Source organism: Pelobates fuscus, chromosome 13 (genome assembly GCF_036172605.1).
Source record: "Pelobates fuscus isolate aPelFus1 chromosome 13, aPelFus1.pri, whole genome shotgun sequence".
In the NCBI taxonomy this organism is placed as follows: Eukaryota; Metazoa; Chordata; class Amphibia; order Anura; family Pelobatidae; genus Pelobates; species Pelobates fuscus.
In genome coordinates this window covers 41,150,147-41,165,099 of record NC_086329.1, presented here as the reverse complement: position 1 = coordinate 41,165,099, position 14,953 = coordinate 41,150,147, and the positions used below count along the sequence as shown (strand labels likewise).

Sequence of the window (14,953 nt, the reverse complement as noted above, 5' to 3'; positions counted from 1 at the left end):
AGGGTGTCAATGATGGGTTTTCTGCACAACTGTCAGGTCAGCAGTCTTCCCCACGATTGGGATTCCTACTGAACCAGACTGAGAGACCATAACCCTTTGTTTGCAGGTGTTATGGCTTACTTAGCTGATTAGAGTGGGACACTGTGAGCCTAGAATATTGCACCTTTTCATGATATTCTAATTTACTGAGATTGTGGATTTGGGGTTTTCATGAGCTGTAAGCCATAATCATCGCACTTATGACAAATCACGGCTTGTACAATCTTGCTTTGCATGTAATGCGTCTATCTCATATATTAGTTTCCCCTTTTACGTTACATTACTGAAATAAATTAACTTTAGCACGATATTCTAATTGTATCACCTGTATGTATGTATACATTTTTTTTTGTTTTTTCCTTTAAACATGGATAATCATTTGTTCTGTTTCTTTCTAGTGTCTGGATGCCAGCCGTCCTTGGCTCTGTTATTGGATTGTACATAGTTTGGGGTTGCTAAATGAACCAATTCCTGAATCTGTGGCATCACAGTAAGTTCATTATTTCCTACTGCAGTGTTTGTTTGTGTGTTATTTAAAGGAACACTTTACGCACTTGAACTGCTAAAGAGTGGTCCAGGCACCCCTCCCTCCCAATTATAAGTAATCAACCCATTTTTAGAAAGGTTTGATTTCTTGCATGTGGTCTGCTGGATGCTGCCCCCCCTCTTAGTGCAGTGCTTAGCTTATTGGCTGAGAGCAATGACTGGCTGTCAGGCTTGGTATAGAGTGGAGAGCTTCCAGCTGCAGTAGACGTAGGGAGTGGGGGACAGTAAAGTCTAGATGAGGAGTTAAATAGTTTTGTGGTGTCAGAGGTTTCCTTTAGCTATGTGAGCACAGCACACCTGTCCGTAGGGATGAACAAAATAAATGTACTGAGCAGCAAACTAAGTGATACAAAACACAATCAGAGGGTGGAGCGGGACTGCTGGTCTGATTGGAGGCCACCTATCTTGGCTCAGGGCCTGAGCTCCTGGAAACCAACTGCTCCAAAGTTGGATTATTTGATGGAACTGTAGGCAGTATAACCTCAGCTACAGTTTGATACCCGTGAGTAACCAGTTGCATACTGTGGGCCCAGACACGGACATCCCCAACCTACTCACCACTACGACCCTGGACTTATGTGGCTTTTGAGTGTGGTTCGGCAACACGATTTAATCGGATGAGAAAACCTGATGGAAAGTGGACAATAACAATACACAAGAGATTCCTACCTCAATGGAGAGTCCTGCTGGCTTTGGGTGTTAAAACACTGATGAGGCTTATTCATTAAATGACAGATTGTAGTGCGTTAAAACACAAATTGGAGATGAAGGTGAAGACTGCTATAGCAGAGTTGTATTTTAATTTTTGTTTTTATTTTTCTTCTCTCTTTTTCCTCCCTAACTAGACATTTTGCAGTTTTTACAATTTGGTTTCAGTTCCTTGAAATGTTGACATATAACGTATTGGCTACAATTCTGATGTTTAAATGCGAATGCCTGCTTTATGAGAAATGGACACTTTTTGTTGTGAGGGATGAACTATGGCGCTTACTGACTGTTTTAGCTCTCTTTTTTTTTTTTTTTTTGTTAACAAGTAGCATAGGTTCAAAACCAGCCATCGTTACTGGTTAATTTTTAATGTAGGGATCTGTTTTTGTCTTCTTAAATCACACGTCCCCATTTTAATATGAACAATTGAATGCTGCACATCGTTTTATTTCTGTGTGCAGTATGCCAGCTGTTCACCGATAAGCAAAAACTATAAAACTGAAATAATGGCTCATATTGTTTAGTGTCCTGGGTCAATGCTTGCTCGCTGTGTCCTCATAAATGTTTTGAAACAATGTTCAGAAAGAAAAGATCCCTTTGTCTTTGAACGGGGGAGTACTAGATACAATAATGTACATTGAACAATCAGTCCCTGAGTCCAATTCAGTCTTCTGTTTTTTTTTGTTGTTTTTTTTTATAATTCTTTATTTTTGTAGTGCATGTGAATACAGAAAATGCGGACATTGCCACAACAGCGCATATGTCACACAGTAAGAAACATTCAGAGTATATTGCTGCTAGGCAACCTTAATCTGCACCACAGGGGCCACGGGGTGGGGACCGGGATCACCCCCACCGGTCCAGGGGGGGAGGGGAGGGGAGGGGGAACAGGGCCAGTTCCACTCAGCCTCGTGTTTCTGGCAAGGAGCTGGTAGGCAGGATAGCGGGGCAGCGGCCGTCCACCCCACTCACCGCCAGGGTAATCCTCTTCTTGGGTGACAAGGAGCTCCCCTCCAAGGGACTAGAACCCCTCGGCAAGCCTCATCTCGGTACCAGGGTGCCTTCTTGCAATGGGCCCACCCCTCAGTCTTCTGTTTTAGATGATGTCAGCGATGTTACGACCCAACGTTCTAAATGCTAGAAAGAGTCTGGTAGGAAGTGCGACATATGCAATATTAGAGAGGAGTGAGTTTTATAAAAAATAACCAAAAAAAAATCTATTTTAAATAAAAGCCTTTTTAAAAATGTTCTAATGTATTTACTTTTTTTTTTTTTTTTTGGCTACAGCGTTTGCCAGTTTCTTGCACGATGCCAAGATGTGAATGGAGGCTTTGCTGGGGGTCCTGGCCAACAACCCCACCTTGCTCCTACATATGCCGCTGTTAACGCTCTGTGTAGCATCGGAACAGAAGAGGCGTTTGATGTAATTAATAGGTACATGCATAATCATTTTGCAACAAGATGTAGATCCTTTTTATTATATTAAAAAAAAAAACTGTGTTGCTGCCATAGTGTAGAGTGATTCCACTGACATGCTTTGCATTGCGGGATTTTGTGTGTAGCGTCTCACAATGCTAAGCATTGCTCGTCTTATTTGTAGAATTTAGCTCTTAGGAATTAATGTTATAAAATGTAGTGTGTACATTTGTTGGCCTAAACTATATTTTGCTAGAAGCAGGCAGGATGTGACAGTAGTCGTATGCTGCTTCACTGAATAACCTCTTCCTGGAGTAACAAGTGATCGTGTCTCATTCTACATTCTACATTCTGCACTTTTGGCATGGATTTTTGCATTTTTTTTATGATAGTCCTTACAGGTGAAAAATGATTTTCCAATGTATGCCTTTGTGTTTCCCCAGGGAAAAGCTTCAAGATTTTTTGTATTCATTAAAAAAACCAGATGGCTCTTTCAATATGCACCTTGGTGGAGAAGTTGATGTCAGGTCAGTTCTATAGTGTAATAAAGACACATTAATATAATATAGTTGAACATGTAAAAGAGCACTTGAGGGGCTCTCGACATGTCTGGAAGTCTCTTTCTTCCAGATATTAATAAGTCGTAATGGTTTCAGTTCTTCTATTGGAAGTTTGGAACTCTTGTGTTTAGATATCTCTGGCCTGGGACTGCTAGTTGATGTCAGCTGCAGTGTTTATGGTGCTTAAAGTAACCCTTTAAATATTTTCAATCAATGGAATGTAGGGTTTTCTTCTTCCACGCTGTAAACCAAACCAAATATAATATATATTTTTTTATACATTTCATACTATTTGACATAAAATATGTGCAACATGTTCTAGATATTGAATACTATTAACGGTCACTTGGCTCTTGTTAGGGAGTGATGTGTACTAAAATATGGCTTTATTTCATTATAGAAGTGCTTATTGTGCTGCCTCTGTTGCATCACTTACCAATGTCCTCACTCCTGATCTGTTTGACGGCACCGCTGAGTGGATTGCAAGGTAGGAATACATTTCACGAGCTACTATAAACAAACTATTAGTGGATTCTGGTTCATTGCATTTCATGTGGTTTGTTTGTGTAAAATGTGCTTTTAATTTCTAGTGTCTGAATAGACAAAACACTGGAAGTTGGAAACACTAACACTCACAGATGAGAATTCAAAGCAAACGTCAAATTTAAGGCCAAAGCAGCCATAGTGGAAGCAAACGCTGACTTAGAGAATGTTTCCAGGTCTGCTATTTTTACCTTGAATCTGAAATTCACTTTGACTTGTCACCTTAGTTAGTAGCCCTGTAAAATGTCTATTGATAAAAGTTAAAGAGATAAATAAAGCAAAACTTTCCGCTGCATTCTTTAGGAAGTGGTTGATCAAATGACTCTAATGTTCTCTGTCTTTGCTGTCAGCGGAATGCTAAGTCAATTGTGCGGAGTGGGTCTTGGCTATTTTCTAATTCATTTCATTGCTGCTGTTATGGTGTATTCAATCTAACGCAGCCAAGTTTCACTAGACAACGAGTGTGTGTATATAGTGTGTGGCACACACAGTGAATGTAAAGTGACTTAGTGAATTAAACAATACCCTGTATAGATTCCTCTCACATGCAGCTGAAAGATATAATTATTAATAGAAGGTAGGTAGTATAGTTGGAATACAATATAAGGTGCACCTTTTTTTTTTTTTTTTTATTCAAACTGTACTACCTACCCTATATTAATAATGATATCTTTCAGCTACATTTGAGAGGAATCTATACAGGGTATTGTTTAATTCACTAAGTCACTGTACATACTCTGTGAGTGTGTTTCACTTTGTGCGCCATACACTTTGTCTATTGCATTTAAGGTGAAATTAGGTGATTGATTTCACAGTGGAGATTGGATGCACCTATTTGTTTAGCGCCAATTTGTATTGTTGCACTGAATTTTTGGATATTTGAACCAAATTTCACTGCTAAAGTAAGAGTAAGATTTAGGGATTATTTATGGTTTAGATGTAGTTACATGGTTGGGGGTAATGTTAGAGTGACTTAGGGCTACAAGGCATTGAGTTATGGGAATTAGACTTTGTTAAACTGCTCATTAAGCAATTTGCTATAAAATGGAGTCTTTGTATTGCGAATGGTTGAAATCTTTAACTTTCTTGCAGGTGTCAGAATTGGGAGGGTGGCATTGGAGGTGTTCCAGGCTTGGAAGCCCATGGCGGGTACACGTTTTGCGGCCTGTCTGCTTTGGTCATTTTGAACAGAGTACACCTTTTGGATCTGAAGAGCATGCTGGTAAGTGATGGGAAGAGGTGCTTTTACCATTGTCAAATATTTATCAAGGTATAAATGCTATATATATTTTTTTTTCTTTTAATAAAAAAGTGTGTTGGACTACCAAGAATTAGGGGAAGTAGAGTCCTTCAAGCTTTTTTTTTTGTGTGTGTGTGTGTTTACAATCAATATGTAAATGTGCACAATGTGAATCATTGTATTATGGGAATGTTGTGTATAAATGTCTCAAAAAACCCAAGATGATATTGTTTTTCCATAATGCATGTCTTATTGCCTTTATAAATTCTATTCTTTTTACATTATGTAATAAGAATGTGTCCCATGTTGGGGCATTGCAAAAAAAAGTGTCCCAGTGCAGCCTGAAACTAGTCAGAGTGGAAGATGTCCTTGTTCTTAGGGACTCCAGACTGCACATGAAGTGGGATTATAAAATGATTGCCTGTTAAACGGACACTCCACTGTCCAAATAAAAAATAACCAACTGTTTATATGCATGTTTTTATTGGAGTTATGTCTAGAAAAACAAGATCTGCAGATTTTGTAAGCGGTTATTAAATCCTTTTAACCCTGTCCAGTCAGACTTCCCAATGCAGCTCAACGAGAAGTGTGTGCAAGATAACTTGTCTGCCCCCTTGAGTTTAGCTCCACTGAGCTAAACAACCAGATTGGTTGTCTGGCACATTTTATAAAAATCACGTTGTTGCATACCTAACTGTCAATTTCTATTGAAATTTGCAGTTTTACAAAAAAATGCACATAAAAGTAGTTTACTTTTGGCATCTGGAGCGTCCCTTTTAAATAGGCAGATCATGGAATAACATTAAAAGAATTCAGAAACCTTTCTAATGATATGGACAGTTGCACAGCGAATTATAAGATATTGAAATTTTCTTAAGTTGAACCTGTGCCTTTATTCCAGCTACTATGGGTTGCCCTGGAGTCTATCAAGCCTGATCCTTGAGGGAGTCCTTTTTTTTTTTTTTTAAATGGAAACCTTGCCAGGTCAACCCATGGTGGCTGGAATAAAGGCACATTTTTTAAGTGGTGGTACAAGATTTGATTTCTACTTCTGCAAGGAACTATGCTAAATTTGTGATGAATTCACATTAGCCAGTGCAGAACTCATGTTCCAGGTAGCTAATGACATACAGTGACCTGGCAGGAGGTGGAGTTACACCTCCAGGATTAGTGTGGTTAAACTCCTGTTTGTGCACCTCCACTGAAGTGGTCTTGATGCTCAGAGTAACCGTTAAACACCTAGTTGAAGCATGAAGAGTTGGGTAGGGTTACTTAGCTCATTATCGATCATTGTATGCTTTCTCTATGGGGATATGTTTCTATTTCCTCATTTGCAGGCGTACGCGGGCTTTGCTTTGTCTGAATTGGATTGTTTTGTCTTCTGCTAAATATTTAAAAGGAACACTATAGTGTTAGCAATAAAATCATGTATTAACACTATAGTCCTGGAGTGGCTGTTTAGGCAGCACTGCACTAATCAGCATCTCTTCTTAGATATACATTCAGCACACTGTGCAGCACTAGTCTATAAAGCACCTTCCATGGCCATCAATGTAAACACTGCCATTTCTCTGGAAAAAAAAAAAAAAAAGGCTGAGCCTTCAGGGACATGCTATAACCACCAGAACCACTACATTAAGCTGTTCTGATGATAGTATCCCTTTAAAAGAAAACCGCTCCTCATGAAAAAAAATTGTCAACACAGGTTATAGAAGACTTTCAATGTTTATTAAAATGGTGTAAATGCCAGAGAAGAACCAGTTCACATTTAAACCTCTCTTGATGGGATGTGAGGACCCACCACCCTTATCAATAACTTTTTTTGCTCTCTCTCCCTTTCTGTAAAGCGATGGGTTGCATTCCGACAAATGAGGTTTGAAGGTGGATTCCAAGGCCGCTGCAATAAGCTTGTTGATGGCTGTTACTCTTTCTGGCAAGCTGGGTTAATGCCTCTACTTCATAGAAGTTTACACACTGAAGGTAACTGTTTACAAAAGATATCTTCTAAAATTATATTTTACAGCCTTAAACACAGAGACTTACTGGGACCAACTTTGTTCTTTTTCTCACAGCGGATCCTGCCCTCAGTCTCACCAACTGGATGTTTGATCAGCAAGCAATGCAAGAATATCTTCTCTTGTGCTGTCAGGCACCAACAGGGGGATTACTGGATAAGCCTGGAAAGTAAGTCACTCAAATTCTAAAGGTTTCTTGTTCTAGTGTCCTATATTACCACTGTCCCCCTAACAAATAGTATGAGCTACTAGAAAATAGGGAAGAAGTGTTTGCAAAACTGCTGCACACTGTCTGGAAACATTTAGCTGTTCTTTGTATAGAGAGCCAATCTTTGAGAAGTCAAAGCCCCAAACCATGGGGACATGCTTAACCCCTTAAGGACACATGACATGTCATGATTCCCTTTTATTCCAGAAGTGTGGTCCTTAAGGGGTTAAAAGGGATATTTTAAGCACCAAAACAACTTCAGCTTAATGAAGTGGTTTTGGTGTATAGATCACACCCTTGCAGTCTCACTAATCAGTTATCTGCCATTTTTGTTTGTTTATGCAGCCCTAGTCACACCTCCTATGTTTGTACATACCTTATTGCACACTGTTTTTAATGTATAAGCATTTAGCGCCTGCTTTTTTAATTACCTATTAGAACATAACGTATCCTCCTGTGTAATTAAAGTAATAGATGGGTACAGGAACTTCTAACCTAAACACACAAGTCTATCCTAACTAATTTCACGGAGGCTGCCACACCCAGGGTAGGTGTGGCTAGGTCTCCATTAAAGTAACTTAACACCTAAATAGCAGAAAACTTAGACTGCCAGGGCATTGCCAAAACTGCTTCATTAACCCCTTAATGACACAACTTCTGGAATAAAAGGGAATCATGACGGAATATATCAGTCGTCTGTCCTTAAGGGGTTAAGCTAAAGTTGTTTTTGTGCTTAGAGTATCCCTTTAAAGGACAACTGAACAGATTTTCACTTCTCATTCAAAAGCTTATCAATGTTAACTAACTTTTTTTTTTATTTTAAATCACAATTTAAATAAATGTAACTCTGGCTGAATAGCCATACAGTCAGATTCTGTGGTTATCTGACAGACCCGGTCAATCTAGCTTGTCTGATGCTGCCTCCACCATAGTAGTATTTTGACAACAACCGTGATGGATAATGTGTATATTGTCTTAATAGGGATCTGATTAAATTTCACTGTAAGAGCCATGCTACTTACTTGCTCTCTCTGCATTCTTTTCTCACTTCTGTTTAATTATTCCCTTTACTATCTTTTTGAGCAGCCCAGGAAAGAAGTGACACAAGCAGAACGAGAGAGCGGATAAGCAGCATGGCTCTGAAAGTTTAAACTGGTACATAGGGTCCAAGAGAGCACTCCTGTACTGAAGGGTTCCCAATGTGCTCCCTCCTTACAGACTGAAACAACTGTGTGCGCACGGATCCCTTCCAAATATGTAGCATTTTCATTTCACAGTCCTGCTGCCTAATCTTTCTCTCTCATTCTCTCCCTGTGCAACTCTAACTTATATAAACGGGCAGAGGTGAGCCAGTACTAGGTACTAAGCTGGGAAACTGCTTAATGAACAGAGAGAGCACTTCTATATTGATCTGGTCAGTCAGAAGGGAGCAGACTGGAAACAAACAAATTTAATGGATAATTCAATTACGGTTTTAAAATAGATGAAATCAGAGGAGGAGAGAGCAGGCAGAGATACACACTGACCGGTCTGCCCGGCAGCAATAAGGTACGTACAGAGCCGTGATGTCATTGCACTGTGGGACATGCAGAATCAGGCATTCTAGATTGACCAGCTGTCAATTGGAAAACCGCAGAATCTGACCAAATATAGCTGTGTAGCCAGATAAAGTGAGATTCATTCAAATAAATATAAAATTAAGCTTAATCAATAAAGTAAAAGTTTAACAGTTCTTAACAGTAACTTTGCAGTATTTAAAAGGTTACTCCACAAGCCAGTCCTCACGACCCACAACAGTCCAGGTTTGGTCAGTATCTCCACTGGAGAAAGAAAAATAAAAAAATGCATAAATCCTGGATTGTTGGTTGGCCATGCGGACTGGTTTGGGAACCACTGGGTTACTCTAACCACCATGACCACTTCAGTGACTTGACGTGCTCATGGTGGTAGGAGTCAGTATGTGCAGGGTTGCTGCTTAAAACATTGTACATACAGAGGTAGTTGCACCCCCAGCACACATGACTTGGGCAGCCTGGATCTCCTGTTCCAGTCAATTCTGTGCATAATATACATCTTGTCAGCGCACATTGCATGCTGACAGACGTGGAAATCTTTCCCTTGCAGTCAGAGGGCCTCACTTTCTGTAAGTATAAATGTGTGAATGTTATCTAGCCATTTTATGGTGCTGTAGAATAAGCATGTATTTGTAGAAGAGTCTTAACAGGATTTCAATTTTGTTTCCTCTCGCTTTCTTTATTAGATCCCGTGATTTTTACCATACCTGCTACTGTCTGAGTGGACTGTCAATAGCACAGCATTATGGTGGCGGTGATATCCTACATGAAATCATAACCGGAATCAAAGAAAATAGATTGGTAAGGAAATAATTAAGGCCTTAAATGGGGCACTCTAACTTTAAAACAGGAATAATGAAGTGGTGTATAAATCATATCCCTGCAGACTCGCTGTTCAATTCTCTGCCATTTAGCAATTAAATCCATTTATTTATGCAGCCCCTCAACACTTCCTGAAAAGTTTTGTTTTTTTAATCTCCCCTTAATGCAGTATGTTTTTTTATTTAGAATGTCTTATCTCCTTTTGTAATGAGCAGCACAACAGGCTCAGTTTTTGTTTTAATGTTGTTGGAGATAAGAATTTCTATAAACAAACACTTAAACCCACTGTGCTGTAAGATCAGATTTGAAAATTAAACTCCACACGCAGGCTGTGCGGCTTAGGCTGCATAAATAGAATTAAAAGTGATGCAACTCCTAAATGGTACCTATGGCGTCTGCCACACAGAACACGTTTTATTAAAAAGAAACAACCTTAAATAATCAATGCTAAGGTTTGATCTCCCCCCTGCCCCCACAAGTAGTTAAATCGTTTTACACCCAAAAATTCTCTGCATTGAGCTGACAAGTCAGGCTATTACTAAAGTTTCTCCACTTTCCTAGCACCATAAACACAACTTACTGTAGTTGTGATGCTTTAAGTGCTCCTTTAATAGTCAGGCTCAATATTATGTTTTGAATGTTTTGTAATCTAGACAAGTAAATAGCCTTGCCCATCCCCATCAGATATTTACAATATTTCACTGCAAATAATTCTATAAAAACCAAGAGACCAACCCACTACGCAGCTCTAAAACTAGTTCCGAGGGAACAACAATCCCTTGAGCCATCATCCAAATAAAAAGATTCAATAACACTTTCAAAACAAAATTATTAGTGTCCCTTTAAAAAAAATAAAAACATTATATGCAACCTAAGCACAATAACTTCTACAGCACATTGTAGTGGTTATGGAGAAGATTCTCTGGGGTCAGTAGCAGGTATGGTGGTTAGAGTGCGCTGTCCCACGATCGATAGTTACTGTAAAAGTGGGAGATGTTATAAGTGAACTTTAAACTGCAGATTTACTAAAGCTCATAGTGGTTACTATGGCCCTAAACTTTGTTGGACATGATTAGCTCACATTGTGCTTATAGTCTGAGTTACTGTAATGGTTTTGGTGCTTTACAAAGATCCAGTATCAAATTAGTGTTTCACTCGTGCATATTTGAAGCAGAATATTTAGGTTTACTGAAATTCTCTTTACTTTCATTTAACAGAATCACACTCACCCTGTGTATAACGTTAGCCCGGATAAAGTTGCTGGAGCCATAATGCACTTCAGACAGAAGGAAGTTCCACAAACCTCCAGGAAAAACTAGCACAATCTAAAGGAGAGACCACCCCTCCCCCACAGGCCTACATATTAATACACGGAAAGCCATGATCAGATTCTGAATAGCATTAACTTTGTACTTTCGAGGCTCTGCTGACCAACTAAATGCGTATCCCCACTCCAATGCTAATTTAATACAAGGTAACTAATTTCTGTCACATGTCTGTAATGAGTAGTGTGACTTGCAAAGAAAAAGGGCTATGGACTGGATCAATGTGTATAGGAATAAGGATTGATCCTCCTCAACTTGTAGTTTTACCACCAGTCTCAAACTCTAAATACTACTTGCCTATATTTGTAACTTATTTATGTTCTGTTCAAAGCAGCTGAATGCTATCGCTATTGGACAAATGCTACATGTAGATATTCCAGTGGGCAATGTACAGCTACAAAAGATTCTATCCCAATCTGCTGTGAGTGATGTATGGCTTCTATAAAACCCAGTATTAATTTAACACAGTCTGGGTACGGGAGTTTAATGTTCCTTAACATAATGGCATATTTAAGCTTGCTTTTATATGTATATGACGTATTAAACAGTATTTTAAAGGCACTGTGTTTGCTCACACGATTAGAGGCTACTGTGTAGCTTAAGAGTTTTTGCTTTAAAAAGAACTAACTTGCATTGGAATTTAACGACAGATTGCAAAATGCGGAAATGAAATTGGCATTCAGTAAACTATTCAACATTTTAGCAGAATCTGTAAAGTAGTATTGCATAGCAGTTTGTTGGAGATGTGTGCATCTAACTGGGGGTTGGGGATAGATAATTACTAAGCTCTTATACCCCTAACTTGTATTTAATAAAGATTTTTTTTTCTACAATACTGTATGGGTGAGGTTTATCATTTAATTCACACAGCTGTATTTAAAAAAAAAAAAAAAAAAAAAAAGGCAAAATTGAATACTAAAGAAAAATATTTATTCATACGGTGTCTAAAAAATGGCAATTTATTAACCATCAATATCAGGTTTAACACTTAAAATTCATTGATTGCTTAGGATAACCAGCTTGATCCTTTTTGCCAAGATAAATGTATCTCCCCCCCCTACCCGTACCCTTTTCAGGAATGTATAATAAAAAGAAAAAAAAAAATAGAATATCTTCTTTGTAAAGAGGAACCAAGCTGCAGTTTTTGATTGTAAAACATTTTCAAAATGTAAGCTCACAGTCTCATAATAAAAAAAAAAAGAACCTAAAATTTACAGTACTTTAGTCTCAAGAGATGAAAATGTCCTGAATTTGTTAAAACATTGAGTTAACAAAAACTTGCCGTTTCCCACTCCTTGGATGTTGACTAAACGAGAATCTTGTAGTAATCGTCTCTGTAACTGTACAACACCAGCACTGGCACTCTGTAAAGACATGAGTAGATTAGTTAGTGGGTTTATTGCAGAGCTCTGTAGGTTTTCTGTTCCTAATGATGATATATAACTAGTGATCTGATTGTACAACAGACATAACGGAGAAGTCTGAGGTTTAGCAATCAACAACCTTCCCCTGCAGTTATATGAATTAAACTGCTGCCAAATGGAATTACATAACCCATGAACTCCTAGGTATTCAACAAAATCATTGACCTCCATTTCGTTTTCAAAGAGTGCTGAAGCTGGCTAACCTGTCTAACTTCAGTTTCAGGATCTTTGAGGGCAAGTTTCATTTTATTTATTCACCAATATGTATCTTAAAATGTAAAAATTGTGGTTGTTCAGGATTAAAGGAACACTCCACATTCTCTTAGAATTGAGGGCTTTTCTATGAGAGGCATTCTATTGGTCTGCAGATGATTTATTCACGAAAGAAGAAAGGACCACAGGCACTCCAAATTGAAACCGTATGCAGATTTATTAGGAAAAAATGCAATAAATCTGCATACGGTTTCAATTTGGAGTGCCTGTGGTCCTTTCTTCTTTCGTGTATAATTCTGGGATTGCTGGTCCTGATCCGGAGCACCCTTGGCCGCTGGGATTGAGTGCGGTTCCCACCATCTACTTTGCAGATGATTTATTGGCAGGCAAGGTGGAGAGGAGCTGCTACAGGAACACCTTGACGCTGGATTACAGGTAGGCTAATCAATGATTTTAATTTAAATGGGGACAAGAAAACTACATTGTTATAACTTCAGCATATAACACATTCGTTATTCACTAGCGTTATTTACGAAAGTGAATTTCAAATTAAAAAGGTAAATAGCTGAACTGGAACCGTTCTCTAAATGAGCTATGCTTTCCCTTCGGCTACTTTGGCCTCAAATTTGAAATTTACTTTGAACACTTTATTGAATAATGTGGTATCCCTTCAAGTTTTCCCTTTGTGCCAATAATGCACGTATTAAATGCATTTACATTGGGATTTTAAAATCATAGCTAAGTTATGCATAGAAAACCAACCTTCAGAACAGTTTAAAGTGTCCACACCCCTACCCTCAAATGCAATTTAGAAATGGAGATTACTTGCAGTCACAATCCACATACAGCCTCTGGGTAGAGGGAAAAAGACAGGGGCTTGGCACCTCCACTCATTATGTACAGTGCATGTTTAGCACAGAGAAACACTGCTACCCAGCGACTCGCTCTGCAAGGATTTATAATGACACCTGGCATTCTGCATTACAAGCACGGGAGCCATGCTCTGTGCCGCTCACACTGTACATAACACAAGTGATCTAGAAACGGACACTGGTTCTATTCTTCTACATGTTACTTACCGTGTGGAGGAAGGGTGAGTGCAAATACAAATCACACATTCTAGACACAACATGCTATAGATGAGGTGCCCAAAATGTAGATCCCCAAATGTAGAATTACAACTCCCATGATGCTTTGCATGCCTTCAGAATGGCAAAGCATCATGGAAGCTGTAGTTTTAAAACCTATGAGAATCTACCTTCCAGGCAGCCAAATGAGAATTCAAAAGAAAATGTTTGTGAGAAGTAACTTTCTGGCATGGTTAGAGTGTAAAAGGGACACTTTCTAAGCAATATATAACTCTAGCGCACAGCAGTCCCGCAACTCTTTGTCAAACCATTAAAAAGGCAATTAGACAAAAAATGGTGCTATAAAAATCAGGCAAAGAACGATGCCTTATACAGCTTAGATTGTGTGCAAGGCAATGCATGCGGTGCTGGCTTTGTTATATGATCAGCTTGTAAAGATATAAATATAAACATTTGTTACGAGTGTGGAGAAACATTGAATAACAGGGACAGGCAAATCATCTTACCTCTTTTCAATTTTGATGGTGTAAATTTCATCGAACACTTGTTTCAGATACCTTTGCTTTGGCAATCGAGACATCAGTGGCTTCACAGACGCATTAAAGGTTTGCTCGTCTCCAAACTGTAAATCAATTTAGATAGTCATTACAAACATTTCTCTTCCCAATAGTTGATTGCTTTGTACAACTAGATCCGCTCCTACAGGTATGTACCTCAAATTAGAGAGAATAGAACTGAAAGAATATGCTACTAAATTCCTGCAGCTTGTATTAAAATATTCTGTTCTAAAGGTCTTATACTGCTTAATCAATACAAACATCCATTCACATACTGTACTTGAATGGTGTGTAGATTGTGTGTAATATTTCCATTTCAAACCATAAAAGTCTGTTACCTCGAGAAGGTAAAACACACAACAGAAAATGAGGATTGCACCTTACCAAAACACACAGAGCCAAGTGCTTTGTGACATACAGGGTGTAAATCCTACCTAGACAAATGTGTTCTTACATTAGGGTATCTAACAGACACATAATGTAAAACCATAGATAGGAAATTATATTGCCCGACACATGCAGTACGGGCGCAATGCAGGTAGTAATTTTGGGCTTTTAGATGTAAAATCCTTAAATCTTCCTTTATATTAGCCATAAAGTTTCTCTTTCAAGTACCAGTGTAGTTTTACATATATGAATGTAACCGGATACATACAATGTACGTGAAGGAAGAAA

At 38.6% G+C, this 14,953-nt stretch overlaps 2 protein-coding genes across 2 annotated transcripts in view; one reads left to right on the top strand and one right to left on the bottom strand.

Moving 5' to 3' along the window:
* FNTB (farnesyltransferase, CAAX box, beta) overlaps positions 1-11,925 on the top strand; it is a 33,228-nt gene extending 21,303 nt beyond the window's left edge. The window contains exons 4-12 of the mRNA XM_063439795.1: positions 438-529; positions 2,581-2,727; positions 3,153-3,236; positions 3,670-3,756; positions 4,905-5,034; positions 6,900-7,032; positions 7,125-7,236; positions 9,536-9,650; positions 10,889-11,925. Of these exons, the coding sequence (XP_063295865.1) occupies positions 438-529; positions 2,581-2,727; positions 3,153-3,236; positions 3,670-3,756; positions 4,905-5,034; positions 6,900-7,032; positions 7,125-7,236; positions 9,536-9,650; positions 10,889-10,990 (1,002 nt within the window). The 3' untranslated portion in view covers positions 10,991-11,925. The remainder of the gene's footprint in view (positions 1-437; positions 530-2,580; positions 2,728-3,152; positions 3,237-3,669; positions 3,757-4,904; positions 5,035-6,899; positions 7,033-7,124; positions 7,237-9,535; positions 9,651-10,888) is intronic.
* The window catches only part of EIF2AK4 (eukaryotic translation initiation factor 2 alpha kinase 4), a 78,645-nt gene continuing 75,601 nt past the window's right edge, over positions 11,910-14,953 (bottom strand). Inside the window, exons 38-39 of the mRNA XM_063439792.1 lie at positions 14,228-14,343; positions 11,910-12,360 (exon numbers count right to left, since the gene is read on the bottom strand). Of these exons, the coding sequence (XP_063295862.1) occupies positions 12,303-12,360; positions 14,228-14,343 (174 nt within the window). The 3' untranslated portion in view covers positions 11,910-12,302. The remainder of the gene's footprint in view (positions 12,361-14,227; positions 14,344-14,953) is intronic.